General features: G+C 40.5%; 1 protein-coding gene across 1 annotated transcript in view; it reads left to right on the top strand.

Moving 5' to 3' along the window:
- The window catches only part of lars1b (leucyl-tRNA synthetase 1b), a 53,935-nt gene that overhangs the window by 5,737 nt on the left and 28,515 nt on the right, over window positions 1–19,683 (top strand). Inside the window, exons 3-18 of the mRNA XM_078230731.1 lie at window positions 2,792–2,879; window positions 4,108–4,188; window positions 6,768–6,908; window positions 8,177–8,338; window positions 9,056–9,168; window positions 10,766–10,829; window positions 11,152–11,219; window positions 12,445–12,670; window positions 12,850–12,937; window positions 13,078–13,154; window positions 14,679–14,732; window positions 15,433–15,573; window positions 15,994–16,071; window positions 17,629–17,714; window positions 18,199–18,264; window positions 18,927–19,009. Coding sequence (XP_078086857.1) covers window positions 2,792–2,879; window positions 4,108–4,188; window positions 6,768–6,908; window positions 8,177–8,338; window positions 9,056–9,168; window positions 10,766–10,829; window positions 11,152–11,219; window positions 12,445–12,670; window positions 12,850–12,937; window positions 13,078–13,154; window positions 14,679–14,732; window positions 15,433–15,573; window positions 15,994–16,071; window positions 17,629–17,714; window positions 18,199–18,264; window positions 18,927–19,009 — 1,616 coding nt within the window. The remainder of the gene's footprint in view (window positions 1–2,791; window positions 2,880–4,107; window positions 4,189–6,767; window positions 6,909–8,176; window positions 8,339–9,055; window positions 9,169–10,765; window positions 10,830–11,151; window positions 11,220–12,444; window positions 12,671–12,849; window positions 12,938–13,077; window positions 13,155–14,678; window positions 14,733–15,432; window positions 15,574–15,993; window positions 16,072–17,628; window positions 17,715–18,198; window positions 18,265–18,926; window positions 19,010–19,683) is intronic.

The following is a 19,683-nucleotide window of genomic DNA, read 5'->3' as shown; positions in this document are numbered from 1 at the left end:
CCAGGTCTTGTTGCCATGACATTTACGTGACTGGTCCAGTTGAGCTTCTAGTCATTGATGAGCCCAGTATGTTGATGGCATGGGATTCTATGATGGTAACGTCATTGATTGTCATGTTTCAGCACTCTCTGAGAAATGATGATTTTTAAAGCTGGAGTTTAAAATAAGAACAGGCTCAACCAATTACAACTCCCACCGCCACTAATTTTCCAGCAATGTGCATGTGTTAAAAATGTGCAAAGCGTGCTCGTTCCAAGATGTTCCCTAATGAAAAGAGAAGTGAAGCAGGCTGAGTGTGGATTGTGCAAACTGGCTTAATTTAAAACAAAATCACAATACTATCTATTAGAGGTGTGTCGCGTTCATATTTTAACTGACATTCTCCACTCTGTGAAGCATCCAGATTGTGTGATACTGCAGTACTGCCCAAGAAGGATACTATTGATAGCTTTTTATGCAATGCAAAGGCACTGTAGCCAGCATTTTTATTTTGTGTCATGAACTAAACTCTGGAAAGGTTATCAGCTGTGCTGCCTGACAAAATACATTCTAACCATGCTGCAGAGAATTGGAAATAATAACATACACCACAAATAATATAAAGGCATCATTTCTCCCGTACAATGGAGCAGATACTTTGGAAAACTTGGCTGAGGATTTTGTTTGAAAAAGCTGCAGACATTTAAATCTGAATGACTCTATCTAGCCAAATGATGCCAGATCAACGCAAGATATTTTCCCAGGAAGAGCTTAAAAAAAGAATGAGCAAGTATGTGGCTTGGTTGAGGAGGTCCTCAAAGTGCGGTTGACGCAGTGGTACAGTGGTTGGCACTGCAGCCTCACAGCACCAGGGACCCGGGTTTGATTCCCGGCCTCGGGTCACTGTCTGTGTGGAGTTTGCACATTCTCCCCGTGTCTGTGTGGGTTTCCTCCGGGTGCTCCGGATTCCTCCCACACTCCAAAGATGTGCGGATTAGGTTGATTGGCCATCCTAAATTGATCCTAGTGTCAGGGGATTAGCAGGGTAAATATGTGGGGTTATGGGAATAGGGCCTGGATGGGATTGTGGTTGGTGCAGACTCGATGGGCTGAATGGCCTGCTTCTGCACTGGAGAGATTCTATGATTCTAACTAAAGTTGATTTGCAGACCAGTCTTTCCTCAAGGTTGCTATAAGATTTGCATTGGCACAGTCTGGGAATGTGCTGCCTGTTGACTTTAGTGTTCCACTCTAGTCAAATAGTTAAAAACAACACACCATTGAATTAATCATGTGACGTGACAATATCATACTGACCTGAAAGTCGCTGGTTCAATGATGCTGAGTTAGTGGGTTGAAATTCAAGTAATGGTAGTGATGATCCTTGACCGCAGGCATAAGGTGTTCCTGAACTGGCTGCTCCACCAAAACTCGAGTGAGAGGAAACAAACCGACAGACAACTGAAAACCAAGTTGCAACAAAGAACCCGTGACTTAACGAACAGATGGTGGGTGGAAAGAGCACAGGAGACTCAGCAACTCGCCGACAACCACAATGTACTCAGCCTTTTCAGCACAATTAAAACCATCTATGGTCCAAGTACCCAGTGACCCACCCCACTGAGAGCCAAAAACAGAGAGGCACTCATCAAAGACAGAGAGATAGCCAACGCCCACTGGAGAGAGAACGTCGAGGACCTCTTCAACCAAGACACAGCCTTTGACGCAAGTGCTCTTGACACCATCCTGCAAAACACTACCCGCCACCATCTCAGCGCAACCCCAGCTTGCTGTGAGGTCGAAAAAACCATCCAAAAACATGGCCCCTGGCACAGATGGAATCCCCACTGAAATATTAAAATACGGCAGAGAGGCACTCTTGACAAGAATCCACAACCTCATCACTCTTGTCTGGAAGGAAGAGATGCCTTACTTGTGAGCAGCTTCAAAAAAGGAGACTGAAATTAGAGTGATTTCCCAATTCTCTGCCACGGGAAAGACCATTGCAAGAATCCTCCTCAACTGCCTCTTCCCAATGGCTGAAGAGCTCCTTCCTGAGTCTCGATGCGGTTTCCACCCATCAAGTGTTACAATGGACATGATCTTCACTGTGACAAATCCAGGAAAAGTACAGGGAGCAGCATCAATCTCTGTACATGGCCTTCTTTGATCTTGCAAAATCCATCTGACAACAAGGCTTGGACACAGATGGAATCCCCCGCTGAAATATTAAAATACAGCAGAGAGGCACTCTTGACGAGAACCTGTCCGCCATGAGAGATTGTGGAACATCGCCTTGAAGCTCCCTGCTGGAGTTGAGCAAACCTTTAGATAAGCAGAAAACTGTTCAACCTCCGAATCAAGACCACCCCAACTTATTTCATCAAGCTGCAGTACGCAGACGACATCTGTGAGTGCACACACTCGGAGACCGAGCAACAAACCATCATCAAAGTATTCACTGAGGCGTATGAGAGAATGGGTCTCAGACTAAACATCTGGAAAACAAAGGTTCTCTACCAGCCTGCTCCTGCCACACAATAGGTCAGTCGGCACCATTTGTAGATTCAAGCTTGACATCAGGAGTTTGGGTTTGAATTCTAAGATGACAACATTGAGGCACATTGTCTGACACAAAAATGATCAGAAAAAGGTTTTGGGACCATTTGAAGCATTGCTGTTACGTAATACCTGAAGTCTTCTAAGATTTAAGGCATGTTGTTTTCCAGATGTTGCACCCTCTGCAGTCCAGTGGGACACCATTTTAGATTCATTTTCCTAATTCTATGCTCTTCAAATTTATATTTTGCAGTAAGCCAAAGTACTTTGTAACCTTTCCCTATCCATACATGAATGGGCGACTTCATCTTGGGCACACGTTCTCCTTGTCTAAATGTGAGGTATGATTTACTTCCTCTCTGTCTGTTACTTGGAGGGATTGCATATTATCATGGTTTCATCTTATAATTTTCAATTGGCCTCCTGATAGATATTCTGTTTAAACTGATGGTGAGAATTTTGGCAAACCTTTTTTATTTGTTTCAAACCAATGTTCCATCGATGTAAATAGAAAGCACGCCGCTGTATCACCTTGTGATGTTATTGCTGCAGAATTAATGCATGGCTCCTGTTCCTCTCCACACAAGGAAATGGTTACCAAATACTTTTCGGTGACAGTTCCCCTGTAAAACAGAAAAGATTAAGAAGGCAGGCACACCTTTGTGTGTCTGGATACATAAAAATGGAATGAAGCAAATTTGTATGTAGTCAGCATTTGCCGATGCACCAGGGAATACGAGGAGGAATCTTGGCTCCCAATATCTACAAGTGTAATTAAATAACTTTTCATTTGAACACCTTCGTATTATGTGCTTTATTTTTTCAAGAAATTGAAAGAGTGAAATTGGTTGTTAAATGAGTGTGTTTGGGAACGAGTACCAAGTTACTTCTCAGTTCTTACAGGCGCAGTATCGTCACAACAGTGTAGCTTTTGAGAGTCCATGTTAAATTCAGTTTGGTGTCGGAAGCTCATCGTATTTCCCACTACTATTTTTGAGTTAAGTTTGAGGGCTGGAAGGTTGCAGCAGGTGGGACATTTTAAATGGGGACAGGAAAGTTGTTGCAACGTACTGATTGGGATAATGGGGAAATGAACAGACGTTAATGGCAATGCACTTGCAGTTTTCAGTGGTGGGAAATACCTGAACCATTTGAAAGCAAGTTCACTTCCTCGAGATGCTTGCATTTGAGAATATTAGGGTGGGGTGGAAGTGTGTGATTATGAGCTGGACTGTCAAGTTAACAGAGTTAGGAACTATACTTGTGTAATTTCTCACTTTGTGAATAAATCTAAAACTCAGTGAAGATCAGGTTCTGATCTCCTTCAACAACTTAAATGCCAATAGTCATGTGGGTGGGGGTGGTTGTAGGGATTGGTACAGCAACCCATTGTGCAATGTTAGAGGGGAGGTCACGGTTTATTAATTGTGCAACATTTTGCTGACAGCATTACCGATAGGTATAGTTGCATTTGTGTTGTGATCACTCAGGCCATTTTTAACCATCAGCTTGATCGGGGTACATCCGGATATCCATTGTAATTTGCTTTCTCTTTTGCTCCTTTTCTAGTTCTCTGTAGGGTTTCAACGTTTAAAGGGAAGAAGATGTCTGTTTCCTTTTGGATTGCATTGCACTGGCATGCCAATCAAGGTTAGTTATATTTATAGAATATAGAACAGTACAGGCCCTTCGGCCCACGATGTTGTGCCGAGCTTTGTCCGAAACCAAGATCAAGCTATCCCATTCCCTATCATTCTGGTGTGCTCCGTGCACCTATCCAATAACCACTTGAAAGTTCCTAAAGTGTCCGACTCCACTATCACAGCAGGGAGTCCATTCCACACCCCAACCACTCTGAGTAAAGAACCTACCTCGGACATCCCTCCTATATCTCCCACCATGAACCTTATAGTTAGGCCCCCTAGTAACAGCTACATCCACCTGAGGAAATAGTCTCTGAATGTCACTCTATCTATCCCCCTCATCATCTTATAAACCTCTATTAAGTCGCCTCTCAACCTCCTCCGCTCGAAAGAGAAAAGCCCTGGCTCCCTCAACCTTTCCTCATAAGACCTACCCTCCAAACCAGGCAGCATCCTGGTAAATCTCCTTTGCACTCTTTCCAGTGCTTCCACATCTTTCTTATAGTGAGGTGACCAGAACTGCACACAATATTCCAAATGTGGTCTCACCAAGGTCCTGTACAGTTGCAGCATAACCCCACGGCTCTTAAACTCAAACCCCCTGTTAATAAACGCTGGCACACTATAGGCCTTCTTCACGGCTCTATCCACTTGAGTGGCAACCTTCAGAGGTCTGTGGATATGAACCCCAAGATCTCTCTGTTCCTCCATATTCCTCAGAACCGCACCTTTGACCCTGTAATCCGCATTCAAATTTGTCCTACCAAAATGAATCACCTCGCACTTATCAGGGTTAAACTCCATCTGCCATTTTTTGGCCCAGCTCTGCATCCTATCAATGTCTCTTTGCAGCCTACAACAGCCCTCCACCTCATCCACTACTCCACCAATCTTGGTGTCATCAGCAAATTTACTGATCCACCCTTCAGCCCCCTCCTCCAAGTCATTCATAAAAATCACAAATAGCAGAGGACCCAGCACTGATCCTTGTGGTACACCGCTGGTAACTGGTCAGATAGCATTTAGCTGTATGTGTTCACCATTCCATTTTTAATTAGATTATTTAGTATTGGTTCATAGCTTTTATAGTTTGACTTTTAATTTTTGTTGTCATACCAAAAACATTAAACTTGAATTGACAGCTTGCAATGAACACCATGAGCAGTAGGTGAAACTAAAGATGAATGAAGTTCAACCATATTGCATTGTACTCAGATATTCCATTCAGCCAAGAGAATAAAATAGTGCATTTTGAGTTTGAAGCTCTGCTCGCAAGACTTAGCTACCTGGAATCAATTTATTTTTGAACATGCACTTTTCTTCACATAGTCCATTATATATATATATATAAAGACTTGTGCAGTCGCTGACAGCAGTTATCTGATCCATTTCACCATTCTTCATCTACAAATGAAGACATTCAGCATTGAGCTGATGCTGGTTTTATAGCTTGGCCCAGCCCTATAGTTATTATTCATTATTCACAAACGCATGAGCTTCCTGCACATGGCACTGGAATTCTATCAGCAATGGTGAGACATGTTGGTTCTTCTTTCTCTCAATCACTAGCTTGGAACACTGAGCCTAGTTCCTCAGCTTAGAATGACTTAGTTATTTGAACACTGACCATAGATTGAACCTGGGGTTCATCAAATTGTAAAACCTTAGTATAGGAAGACTCGCCACGGGGGTGGGGGGGGGGGGGGGCAGAAAATCCTGGACGCATTTTAAAACTGGAAACAGACCCTTGTTTTGAACTCCAAAGCTGATGCAGTGGGCAGACAAATTGTTCTGCTGAGCTATATAGGCCAGAATTTCCCAGTGATCCTAACTGATTTGGCTTGTAAGCGGTGGTCTCTGCTCAGTTCATGCTCATACCAGATGGAATATTTGATTTAGGAGCTAACCATGTGAGAAATGCAAGCATGGGCGACATGGTGGCACAGTGGTTAGCATTGCTGCCTCACAGCGCCAGGGACCTGGGTTCGATTCCTAGCTTGGGTCACTGGCTGTGTGGAGTTTACACGTTCTCCCTATGTCTGCGTGGGTTTCCTCCGGGTGCTCTGGTTTCCTCCCACAGTCCAATGATGTGCGGGTTAGGTGGATTGGCCACGCTAAATTGCTGCTTTGTGTCAGGAGGACTAGCTAGAGTAAATGCGTGGGGTTATGGGGCTAGGACCTGGGTGGGATTGTGGTCGGTGCAGACTCGATGGGCATAATGGTCTTCTTCTGCACTGTAGGGATTCTATAATATCCTTTGATACAATTATAACCTGCATTTGGAACTTTTTGGTGCTGCACCCACCAAGGCAGGAATGAGGTATCACTTCAGTAAGAATATTGCAACTTTTAACATAGAAGCAAACATGATTGGCAAGCAGTGCCTTGGGTACCCATGAAAAAAATGCTGAAATATTCAGCAGCGTGATAGTATGTAGTCCACAGTCCTTTATCAGAATCTGATTTACCTCTACATTTCCAACACTTGGTGGTTTTATTTTAACTTTACCAACATTCAAAGCTTTGGGTGTTATATCACTTCAATAGCCAATCCATTTCATGAGTGGCTTTCTTTCTCTGCATTAGGCCTGTGCTGACAAGTTGAAGCGGGAGCTGGAGTTGTTTGGCAACCCACCTCAATTCCCAGAGGAGGAGGAAGAGGAAGAGACACCAGCAAAAAATCAGGATGCAGAACCAATTATTAAGGACAAGGCAAAGGGCAAAAAAGTATGCAATGTTTATCAGTGTCTGGCCTTTGCTGAAAATGTTTAATGTTGACATTTTATTTGTGTTCATAAAAATATCCAATATAGTCAGATACGAAAATCCCTTTTTAATCTTTATTTAAATAGCTAGTAGTACAGTGTGCATTAGGAGAATGAGTTCCTGATCTCGGCTATAATTCTGAGTTCTTCTAAAAGGCAAGGACCGCCTCCAAAACTAGCTTTCGAGTGGCAGTGAAGCAGACTGCCTAAACATCACAGATCAGGCAATTATATGGGAAGACCACCTCCCCCCACAAAAAAAACTGGGAATTTATTTTTTAAATGGATGGATGAGTCTTAATATAGGTAATTTTGGAATATGTAATGTACATTGCGAGAGGTTTTACTTTTATCTAGTGACGGCTTCATTTTATTGCTTTTGGAATTCGGCTATGGATATGGATTGTTGGGAGGACACAAAATGGTTGTTTAGAAGCTTGTTAACCATTTTAGAATGGCGTATAATAGGCATGAAGTCTGTTCTGTGGTGTTACATATTTCTGGTTTGAGCTAAATAACCTTTCGGGGTTTTATTGTCAAAAGACACTCGATAAATGGAATCAACGTCCCCTACAATTTGGAAAGTACCTTAACTGCATGGTATTCTAGTTCAATTGTAGCCTGATCTAAGAACTTTAACAATAAGACCCCTTTCTAAGAATACTAAACAGTATTGTCTTACAGGAAGTGCAACCCACAGGCAGAGGGGTTTAAGGAGGGAATTCTGAGCTTTCAGCCCTAGACAGCTGAAGGCACGGCTGACAATAATGGACAAAAGAAGTGGGGGGGTGTGCCCAAGAGGCCAGAGTTGCTGAACATGGAGCTGAGGAGGGCAAGACCATGAAGGAATTTAAACACAAGACTTAGAATGCTAATTTAGAGATATTGCTAACATGGAAGCAATGTAGCTCAGCAAGCTGGATGAATGGTGTGAGTTAGAACATAGGCAGTAGATGTTGATAAGGTTAAGCTAATGGAGATGAAAAATGAGATGCCAGCCCTTGCAACTTTGACACATTTGAGTGCGGCTGTAACAAATATGTGGCTGAAGATCTCATTGGTAGATTAAATTAATTATTGGTGGAGATAGGTGGGGTAGCATTAGAAGACAGAAGAGAAGTAATTCTTAAGAGTTTGCATTCCTAATTATGTTTGAAGATTTACTTCTGAATAGCCCTTATTTGGTTGATTTTCATTGCTTATTTTATTCTTCCTGCATTTAATCTCCAGAGTAAAGCTGCTGCCAAGACCGGCGGGATGAAGTTCCAGTGGAATATCATGAAATCTCTGGGCCTTTCTGATGAAGAGATTGTCAAGTTTGCAGAAGCGGAACACTGGCTTGATTACTTTCCCATGATGGCTGTCCAGGATCTGAAGAAAATGGGACTAAAGGTCTATCTCCAGTCTCTCTCAAAGTCAAAGATCAAACATTTGAATTTTTATTTCACCTCATGTCAGTTTTGAACATCACCTCTTTTAGGCCAACAAAACCCGGATATAAGATTGGGATTTGAATAGCGTATTGGGTTCATATGTTGTCATTATATTTTAATTTGGGTTTCCGAGCAGTTTTAATAGAGTGGAACTTTACTGCTAGTTGTAAGAACTGTAGGTTAAATCAGTATAGATAATCTGAGCCCGTTTTCTCTGACTATAACTTTCTGACATGTAAATTCTTATAATTCAGCATTAATTTGGTATTCCCACTCTGGAGAGTGGCTTATGAGGAAAGTGGAAAAGGTTTTGGGAATATAATAAGGAATTTTGTTCTCCGGCTGAAGTTGAACAACATGGATGCAAAGTGCAGAAGGATCTTTCCTCTGCTAACTCTGAACCTGGCCTAAATGAGGCATACTGATGGTAGTGAGGACAAAATTTTAATTCTGAAACACTGATGAGGCTAATAAGCATGCTGTCTAAAGCTTTAACTATGATCCTTGCTGGGCAAGGTGGGGGGGAGGGGCAAAGAAGGAACTTCCATTTGGAGTTGAGATAGAAAATGTTCATCAAATAGTAACAGAAAATATGATGGTCTCACAAAGATTTGACCGCCTTGGGTTGTTTAAACTCATCATGGAATTTAACCTTGGATTATGTAAATTGTTACAGATTGACTGGCGACGCTCCTTCATCACCACAGACGTGAACCCATTTTATGATTCGTTTGTGAAATGGCAATATCTGATTTTAAAAGAAAAGAAGAAAGTCAAGTTTGGAAAAAGGTATCGATTTTTGAAGTTGCTGCTAATCCAATTAGAATGTGTCTTTTCGATCTAATTTTAATAGACTAGTCTTGTTGAGTGAATTCTTATAAATTTAAGGAATTGGGTCATTAAGCCTGTGAAGGAACCCAATTATAATTTTCTGGTTATTTCTATGCTTATTACACTTTAGTCAGTGGTCCCAATTCCAAGTAACATCTTGCTCATGTCTACTTGGCTAATCTCAGCCATGTATCAATATGCTGTAGCAATCCACCAAATATGTTCCTGTGATTCCCACGTAGAGCATTCCTGATCTCTGTTATACCTCTGGGCAGTTGCTGTGTTGAAGCCAGACACTTCGCCCACAGAAGGAGAGAACTATGGAATAGTTTACAGAGAACAATGTGTCCCCATGCTTTCAATAGGATTCTTTCATCCATCCTGACGAGATTGGAATGCTCCCATTTTCTAATAGTTGGCAACTGAGGTGAAAAGGTGCCAAATTTCATCATTAACTATTTCATAGCAAGGCAGTAAGAATGTCTGAATGTGCTTTACCTTAAGGAAAATTAGATGGTGGATATTAAGCAGGGCATCAATATTTGACCGGGTCAAGGGGTGTGAGTTAAAGGCCCCGTTGAATAGAAGATTTTTGAGGAAGGTTTGATTTGAAACAACAGAAAGAACTCAGCAGAATTCCAGAGGCAGGTGCATATTGAATATGCAGCAGCCAGTGGGGGTATGAGGGAGGTGGTACAAGGAAAAACCTGATATTCAATTAGAACAATGTTTGTGGATATTTGGGAATTACTATTGTAAGGTTGGGCAAGACCATGATGGGAGTTGAAAGCAAGGTTAAGAATTTAAGTCTTTGATAGGAGAAGCTGGAGGAACTTGGAGAGGACAGGCGAGGTAGGATCCTGGGACTTATTATGCCTGGAAGACGTGAGCTGCATTATTTTGAGCTGAAGCTTGTGGATTATTGAGGCAAGGAGGTCACTCAAGGCAACTAAGGCATGGACTAGGATTCAGGTGGGTCGGCGATGGACAGTGCTGAAGAGACTCTTCATAATGAAGAAAATGGGGGAAGAAGTTGATCTTGTGGCTAGCACATCAGAAAAATGTTTCGTGTTGCCTGACTCTGACTGAGGTAGCAGCTGAAAGACTGAAGGAGTTTAAGCCAGAAGCACATGTTCTCACAGGACCAGAAAGGGATGGTTATGATTTTATTCACAAGGCAGAAAACCATGAAGCAGCAGGTCTCTCTGGGGCTGGCAGATATCCATTCCATCTGACAAAGAAGCAGTGCTCCGAAAGCTAATGGCATTTGCTACCAAATAAACCTGTTGGACTTTAACCTGGTGTTGTTAAAATTCTTGCTGCAAAGATGAGGCAGGCCTAAAGTAAAATCTGGATGTATTGAGTGCTCTTCCTACATCTTTCGCGTATCTTGGAAATTATCTATGTTCATTAGAATTGTCATACATGTATATGGCATTTTAAATTTGTTGGTGAGAAGCATTCTGAAAGTAGATACTTGTTTAATTCTCCACTTCAGAGTAGTGATGGTGTGAATGGAAAGATGATTTTTACATTTGAGCTCTTCCTTTTTCAGATACACTATTTATTCTCCGAAAGATGGACAACCCTGCATGGACCATGATCGACAGAGTGGAGAGGTCAGAATGTTAGGAGCTATTATATATTTGAATGATGGCATTTAAGAGCCAACGCATGATTTGTTGGTGATGTCATTAGGGTGCTTCAGAGGCTCCTTTTTAGTTTCAGTTTGTACTTTGTACAGGCCACAGCTCTGAGAATAAAGTTGTTGTTGTAAGTTTGAATGGAGGTGTGCAAACCAATTTTTTTTTCTTTTTGTGTAAACCCCCACAACCTCTAACATAGTTAGTAGCCATACTGAAATTATTGGTATAATAGCTATTAATATAATATCGGTTGAATTGTGATTTGTACCTTAAATTTTGTGTGGCTTTGTTACAGGGTGTGGGCCCTCAGGAATATACGTTGATCAAAATGAAGATCCTTGAGCCTTATCCAGCAAAACTAAGGTACAGTCTTCCCTTGTTAATCAGCCAGTCACCATTCTCCTCAGTCTTTCTGAGAATTCAGCTACTTCTCTTGGGAGTTAAACTGCTGCGACTGGACTTCATTGAAATTGTAATTTTAAAACAATGTGCTATTCACAGAATATTTAAATTTGTGTGAAGCGAGCTAGCAATGAAGTTAAAATTGGGATCAATCACCTCAGCAAGCTACCCACAAATGAAGGAAATCATGTTCCCAGTTCATTTCCTTTTCAACTAATGATGGACATGGGGAACATCTGATAGCAAAATGGGATTTTTGTTCAGTGATATTGACAAGCTTTCTACATGTTGGGCCCTGCCCTTAAGTAAAGGACATGGGAGAACAGCAGACATTGCTCATTAGTTGTGACTCAATTGGTAGCACTTTTGCCTTTGAGTCACAGGGTTTTGGGTTTAAGTCCCACACCAGAAAGGAGCTCACAAATCAAGGTTAATGTTCCAATGCAGTACATTTAGATGAGATGGTAAACCAAGGCCCCATCTGGTGCTAATGGATGTGAAATATACCATGGCAATATTTCAAAGATGGTCAAGGAAATTATTTGTGGTGTCCTGGTCTATATTAATCCTTTAGTCAACATATCATTGCTGTTTGTGGGAGTTTGCTGTGTATTTCCTGCATTACAAGTGTGTACCCCTCAACGGTCCTTCATTGACTTTAAAGCATTTTGAGACGGTCATGAAAGGTGTTATATAAATAAAAGTCTTTTTCTCGTAGTATCTGCGAGTGGATGGGAGTAATTTATTTATCAATGCCACCTTCGTGACAAGGTCACATGAATTGTGGTTCATGCTGGCCTGCGATTCCCCATTTATAAAGTTTCCAAACAATTTAATTGAAGTCTGACATATGTGAACTTCATGGCATTGCACCACTTCTCATTTACATTCTCTGGTCACTGGAAGAAAATTCAGTATTATTCCTCTGTTTTTCTTTTGCATTGAGTGTTGCTGTTCAGGGTATGATGTTATCCGAGCATGGGATAACTAGCTATTTGTGTTTTTTTGTGAATCCCAGTGGAATGTAGTTGCCTTTCTGCGTACATTTTGAAGGTGGTAGTCAAAGAGCATTGTATGAAATTCACCTGAAATCTAGAGTGGTAAAGTAAGGAACAAGAATGCTGCTTTATACGTGGCAAAAGAGTTGTGGTCCACCATAATCAGTCTTGTTTTATCTTTCATCCAGTGGCCTTAAAGGAAAAAACATCTTTTTGGTGGCAGCTACACTGAGACCAGAGACCATGTTTGGACAAACTAACTGCTGGGTTCGCCCTGACATGAATTATATTGCATTTGAAACGGTGAACGGGGATGTTTTCATCTGTACTCAACGAGCAGCGAGGAACATGTCCTTCCAGGGCTTTACCAGAGAAAATGGAGAAGTGCCTCTGGTAATGAAGCTTATTGGAGAGGTAAGTATTTCTTAAATGTCAATGATTGTATGGGGCATCTGAATTATATTTGCATTCTAGATGTTATAATAAATCCTGGACATCTTGCAAAATTTGGCAAAAAATAGTAAGAGGAAGGGTCTGTTATTTCATGTTCTGTTTCTAGAAATTTTTAAAGTAATTTTTAACTTTCTCACCAGGAAATCCTTGGTGCATCATTGAGTGCTCCCTTGACATCCTACAAGGTTATTTATGCTCTCCCGATGCTCACCATTAAAGAAGACAAAGGTATTTTGTGCCTTTTGTTGGTTTACATAAACATCTTGGTTCTGTAAGTTTCTGTAAAAATACAACCTAAATTGTAGGTTTAAGCAACAATTGATTTTTTTTTTTGTTTAAACAATTTTTTTTAAAAACCCATTCAATAGGCACTGGCATAGTCACCAGTGTTCCATCCGATGCCCCAGATGATATTGCAGCTCTCCGGGACCTGAAGAAAAAGAAGGTACAAGTTCTATTTTTATGTTTGTTGCTATTTACCTGCCCTCCTGTGCTGGCTTCTTGCTGGGCCACATTCCAAAAGCACTGTATAATCACCGTTACATCAACCAGAGGCAATCATTTATGTTCAGAACTTTCAAAAGCCCTCAGAAACTCCAGTGAATATTTAGTGGAAGTCCTTTGAATCTTTTTGCAACTTAACAACTGTTTGTAGCTGCATTTAGATGCTGAGAGTTGTGTGTTGTGCAGTGAAGAGTGCTTGAAAGTTATTATAACTCGTGGTAAAACTAACTAACTACAGTCTGCAATTAAATTTGAGTATTCTACTTGAGATCCTGGAAGTGAGTCACAAGGTGGAACCTGCACTGTCAGAAAACCTTTTGTGCCTTTAACTTCTAATCGTCATGTTCACATGGTGGGCCTCAAAAGTTCGTTGCTCGCACAGTATTACATTACAAACTTTGGGAGCAGGGGAAGAGATAAGAGTTCAGAGCTGAAACTGATGCCACCCTCACTGACCCTCAAACTTCCAGCAGGATTTGATTTGATTTATTATTGTCACATGTATTAACATACAGTGAAAAGTATTGTTTCTTGCACGCTATACAGACAAAACATACCGTTCATAGAGAAGGAAAGGAGAGAGTGCAGAATGTAGTGTTACAGTCATAGCTAGGGTGTAGAGAAAGATTAACTTAATGCAAGGTAAGTCCATTCAAAAGCCTGACAGCAGCAGGGAAGAAGCTGTTCTTGAGTCGGTTGGTACGTGACCTCAGACTATTGTATCTTTTTCCCGATGGAAGAAGGTGGAAGAGAGAATGTCCGGGGTGCGTGGGGCCCTGGGGTCCTTAATTATGCTGGCTGCTTTGCCAAGGCAGCGGGAAGTGTAGAAAGAGTCGATGGATGGGAGGCTGGTTTGTGTGATGGATTGGGCTACATTCACAACATTTTGTAGTTCCTTGCGGTCTTGGGCAGAGCAGGAGCCATACCAAGCTGTGATACAACCAGAAAGAATGCTTTCTATGGTGCATCTGTAAAAGTTGGTGAGAGTCGTAGCTGACATGCCAAATTTCCTTAGTCTTCTGAGAAAGTAGTGGTGTAGGTGGACTTTCTTAACTATAGTGTTGGCATGAGGGGACCAGGACAGGTTGTTGGTGATCTGGACATCTATCAGTTGGTTGATAAGTATCAATCAATCCTGGTTGATTTTTTTACCTTCCCTAATGGTTAAATTGCGGTGTTGTCATTGTTATTGAAGTAATAATCCCTGAGGCTGAAGTAATAATCCAGTATTTATAAGTTGCACTTTAATGGTTTAAGAATTTATGTTCATTTATAATTTTAAAGAAAAGCTGGGGAGGGGAGGGGTTGATCAGTTACTTGGCATGCTTTATGTTGTCTGCAGTGTGGGCTGTTGTTCTGTGTGGATGCCTTTGCCAGTCTGACTGGGTTTGTACTTTTGGCACCCAAAACGGTGTCACCACTGTATCCTGATTTTTGAAAGAATAAAACACTCTTGTTTCTTCAGGCATTGAGAGAGAAGTATGGAATTACTGATGGAATGGTTCTGCCATTTGAACCAGTGAGTATGCTTGAATGAAAGTGGAAGCATAATTTTGCTTTTCAATATGAATCAAATCTGCCTTTTTTATGCCAATCCTTATTCGAAATATGAATGTTTTTAGCTATTCCAATAGAATTTGATTACTTAATCAAGTTCCCAATCTGCAGGTGTAATATTTTTTAAACCTTAAAAATTGAATCTATATATTTTTTTAAAATAGCTTGGATCCATCTCCCTCCTTGATTTAATGCCTTAGAAGCAAAGAATTATACCATAAATTGGGCCTACAGAGAGGTAAAGTCGCCATAGTCTCAGATGACAATCGGCCATGACTAGTGGTGATTTAACCTGACGATCGCACACACCTCAGGTGAAGGGCAAGGTTGAAAAGGCACGAGTAACATTGGCTGGTACAGGAATATGAAGCTTCGCTGCTGACGTTGCTCTGCATCACTGACCAGCTGTCCAGCCAACTGAGCTGAACCGACTTTTCTGAACATTTGTCTCCATTTTAATTAAAAACACCATCAGTTCCTTGGCTATGCAAAGGTTTTACCCAGTATTGTAATGTTGAAGGGAATAAGTTGATCACTAGAGGTCCTCGTGAGCTTTGCAATTCCATGCTGAGAAGAAAAATGTGATTTGCTTCATTATTGGATGATGCACAGGCTCAAAATATTGATGTTTCATTGGTGACGTTTTGTACTGTGTGTGATAGATTCCTATCATTGAAATCCCTGGATATGGGAACCTCTCTGCGCCAACTGTATGCGACGAGCTGAAGATTCAAAGCCAGAATGACCGGGAAAAGCTTGTGGAGGCCAAAGAGCGAGTTTACCTCAAAGGCTTTTATGAGGGGGTTAGTAATGTATTTAAGTACTCGCACAGAAAAAAAAATGATCAAAGAGCAGAATGTGAATTGTTTCATTTTGTAAGTGTACTGGTTGATCTCCTGTGGCTTAATACGTGGGGAGGTAAGATCAAGAATAATCATAAAGTGGCAGTTCCAGGGCGGGGAGAATTAGATTATAATCTGCTGCTGTAATCCGAGCCTTGCTTTAAAGTTACAAAATTGTGGACAGAAGTTTTTATTTATACTCTAAATTTCTGTCTTTAGGCTTATTGTGTAAACCTGCAATTACTGCGATAAAGTGATTGCCTAGATTAGGTATCAAGCCTTTAAGTGAGGCTAAAAACCTTGACTTCAAGACAAGCCTCTTGCCAGCTAGGTTCAGCAGACATTTGGTTGCGTGTTCACCAGCTTGTTTTCTCCCAATAGGTAATGCTTGTGGATGGATATAAAGGGCAGAAGGTTCAAGATGTCAAGAAACCAATTCAGCGGAAAATGGTTGATGCTGTAAGTGTTGGGGCTATTTACTCGGTGACATCTTGAAACAAGACGGCGTTGATTATAAATTATGATTGAAACATTCAGAATTTAATGAGTGTTGTATAGACCAGTGGTTCCCAACCTTTTTCTTGCATGTTCATCATCTTGATATCTGTATGGGGAGCCTGTTCTAAAGCAAAGGTGTGTAGACCTTGCGTGTAAACAGGGATATTACATACTCAAGTTGTCCTGCTTTGACAGCTTGTATGTGTGCTAGCTATCTTAATTTTGTGTAAGATATATTAACCATTGCTGCTTGCAATCATTCTTGCGTTCCTGGTTCTTAAATGATGGTGTTGGTACAATTTTCTACTTTTGTCTTGAACTGCTCAGTTGAAGAATATTGGAGGTGTACTTCAAGATCTTTATAGTAGAAAGGTGTGCCATGCCACTTTTTCTTTAATCTGAGCAACATGTATTCAACACATAAAATCTGCAGCTTATCATGCATCAACCAACAAATTAGCTGCAAAGTTTGTACACTCCTTGAAACATTCTTTAAAAGCTTCAAAAGAAAAAGGTTCTTTATGATGTTGTATGAAGAGCTTTTTGACATCTTACAGAAACACTACTCATGCGACTTCCCAAAGTTGACACTACTCTTAAAGAGAAAGTTGAGAACTACGTTTGATTTATTACCTCCAAAAACTTCAGAGATAGTACAGCGTCAACAACAATCTCAAATTAACGGACGAGAAGTGAGGGCAAAACGATGCTTATTTCAACAAGGTGATCAAGTGTTAGTGTGTAATTATGCCATGAGGGAGAAATGGTACAAGTCATAATTTTAGCAAAAACAGGTCCAATTTCTTACACAGTTCAAGCTGAAGGTGAACTAGTTTGGCGATGCCATGCTGACCAATTGTTGTCATCTCAAAATGATTTTGTAGAATCATCTCCAAAAGCACCAACAACTTTAGTTCCTAATGTTATGAATACTACTACGGAAAACTTTGCTGAATCTGAGTTGGCTGATGTTACTATGTTACTATACCACGTGAGAATGATGCAGAATTAGTTTCAAGAGAATAAGTGTCTACTGAAGCTCCAAATCATACCTGTAAGGTAAAGGACAGACAAATTTCAGAACGTTGTATATAACCAAAGAGGAAAAGAAGTCCTCCTGATTGACTTTATTATTGATTGTGTATAATGCATAGTACTGTGTCTGGAGTATTCCCGATCATATGTATAACATCATAGTAATTTGTTGTCATGACCACAGATGGAAAGGGGGAGAGCTGTTATATATTTAAAAGGGTTGCAAGTTACTTTAAGAGCTGATCACATGATTTAATGGTCTTTACGTGTTTGCAGAGGCTGCTGTTTTTCTTTCAGTTTGCACTCTGAGAATGAATTTGTTGTTAGTTTGAATCTGTGTGTGTAAACTGTAGCCTTTTATTTTTGTCGAAACCTACATAGTCAGGACTTTACACAAGGGATGAAAAGTGGAGTTCAAATGAATCCAGACCAAAGTACACCAGAATATCTCAGTTAAAAACAAATTTCTAACAACTGTTCTAGGGAGAGGCTATGATCTACATGGAACCTGAGAAGCAAGTTATATCCAGATCTGCTGATGAGTGTGTTGTCGCACTTTGTGACCAGTGGTAAGTTTTTTTTTCATTTTTTGTTAATTCCTCCATCACCAGCTGACAACATTAGAGGAATCCAGAGAAGCCTGAAACCCTTTGATATCTCACTAAGTATTTAAACATGGGGATCACCCCAGCTGAATCGATTTCCCTCTATCATCCATCATTTTATTTATGTTCTTTCCAGTTGAGCAATGATCAGGAATAGAAACCCTGAATGAGTTTCTCATCTCTGCTTCCAGATAACAAATCGCCTTTTATGTTCTTTATTAAACATTATGCAACTTAGAAAATCAGTTTTGCACATTTTGGTTCATAAGGATAGCGACAGATAAAGAAGGCCGTTTAGTCCATCGGACACTTCCTTCTACAGTTACAAATTCTTTGTCCTAGGTACGTTTGTCTCTACTTCACAGCCCAGAAGACTATTGATCAGTTTAGATAAAGATAAAGAATTGATTTTGTTCTACTTAATTTGTCATGTTAATTTTCAATATAGGTACTTGGATTATGGTGAGGAAACTTGGAAGAAACAGGCTGTCGGTTGCTTGTCAACACTAGAAACGTATGTGCCATCACTTTAGTCCATTTCACCCCTCTACTGGGCCATGCATTGTAATTTTCAGTGAATAGAAATTTGTTGACCTAGTTCCAATGGAAATTTGTTAATTGCTACCACAAATGTGCTTGAGAATAGCCTGTGGAATCACTTCCAGTTTGCTCCCCCACAATCTGGAAGTGGTTGGCTAATTCACATTCCGTATGATGGAATTGAAATTGTAACTCTCCATATGGAAGGTCGCCTAGAATCCAGGTTTTCAACTAATCTGCAGCATGTCTTCAGCTCCGAAGTCCCAGCCAGTATTTAGTTACATTGCAAGGTCAAGTTATGGTTCATTGCGGAAATTGGAAAATATTATTTATACCTCCTCTAATTAAGTTTCAAGTATTCCATTGTATCCCAGCCTTAAATCTGCTGGTGCTACTGCTTAGACATCTGAAAGGAGTTACATAATTGGGATCCGAGAAACTGGAATTCAAGAAGTTTGCATCTTACCTAGAGTGAATTATGTTGTAGCGTGCTGCGGAATCAGTGTTCATGCAGCCACTGACTACTATAACAATGTTTTGTACTTGTATACCACTTATAACACATGATAACGTCTTGTTATTAAATTTCAAAGACCGTCTGCAGAAAAGTATATAATCTATGTTTTTATTTTTCAGATTCTGTGACGAGACAAGGAGGAATTTTGAAGCTAGCCTTGAGTGGCTGCAGGATCATGCCTGCTCGAGAACATATGGCCTCGGTTAGTGTAACACTCAAAACACTCTATGTAAAAAAAAAAAGTTGGGTCAGGGACACTTGATGGTAATGCAGTATACAAAGAAGTTTTTGTCCTTAAAGTTGAACTTTAAAAATGGTTTTAATAATGTTTTCTGAGTACCTAAGGTGCTCAGTTTCCTTGCAAGACACTTGAGAGCTTGCCATTTTTGTACAAAATTAACTAAAATGTACCTGTTTGTAAAAAAAAAGAATTTAAAATAGAATGCAGAATTAATCAGGAAAGTGATTGGGTGACACCATGCTTTGTTTCACACACCTAAAAATGAAACTAGACCCGGCAAGGTGCAATGAGAAAGATTGAAATATTTACCTTATAGTAGCCCCTTGGTAACAGTGATGATAACATGATTGAGCTTGTATTCAGTTTGAGGGAGAGAAGAATGGGTCTAAGACCAGTACTTTGAACTTAATTAAAAGCAATTATAAGGGTATGAGGACAAAGCTGACTGAAGTGAACAGGAAAGTTAGGTTAAAGGGTAGGTCAGTGGAGATGCATTGGAAGAAATTTATGGAGAGATTTCATAACACTCCACAAAGATACATTTCAGTGAGAAAGAAAGACTCTTGGAAAAGAATACATCATTTTGGCTAACTTAAGAAATTCCATGAAGAATTGTGGCTGGTCAGATAACTGGA

This window comes from Mustelus asterias, chromosome 16 (assembly GCF_964213995.1).
Source record: "Mustelus asterias chromosome 16, sMusAst1.hap1.1, whole genome shotgun sequence".
Lineage (NCBI taxonomy): Eukaryota > Metazoa > Chordata > Chondrichthyes > Carcharhiniformes > Triakidae > Mustelus > Mustelus asterias.
This window is presented reverse-complemented; position numbering and strand designations above follow the sequence as displayed.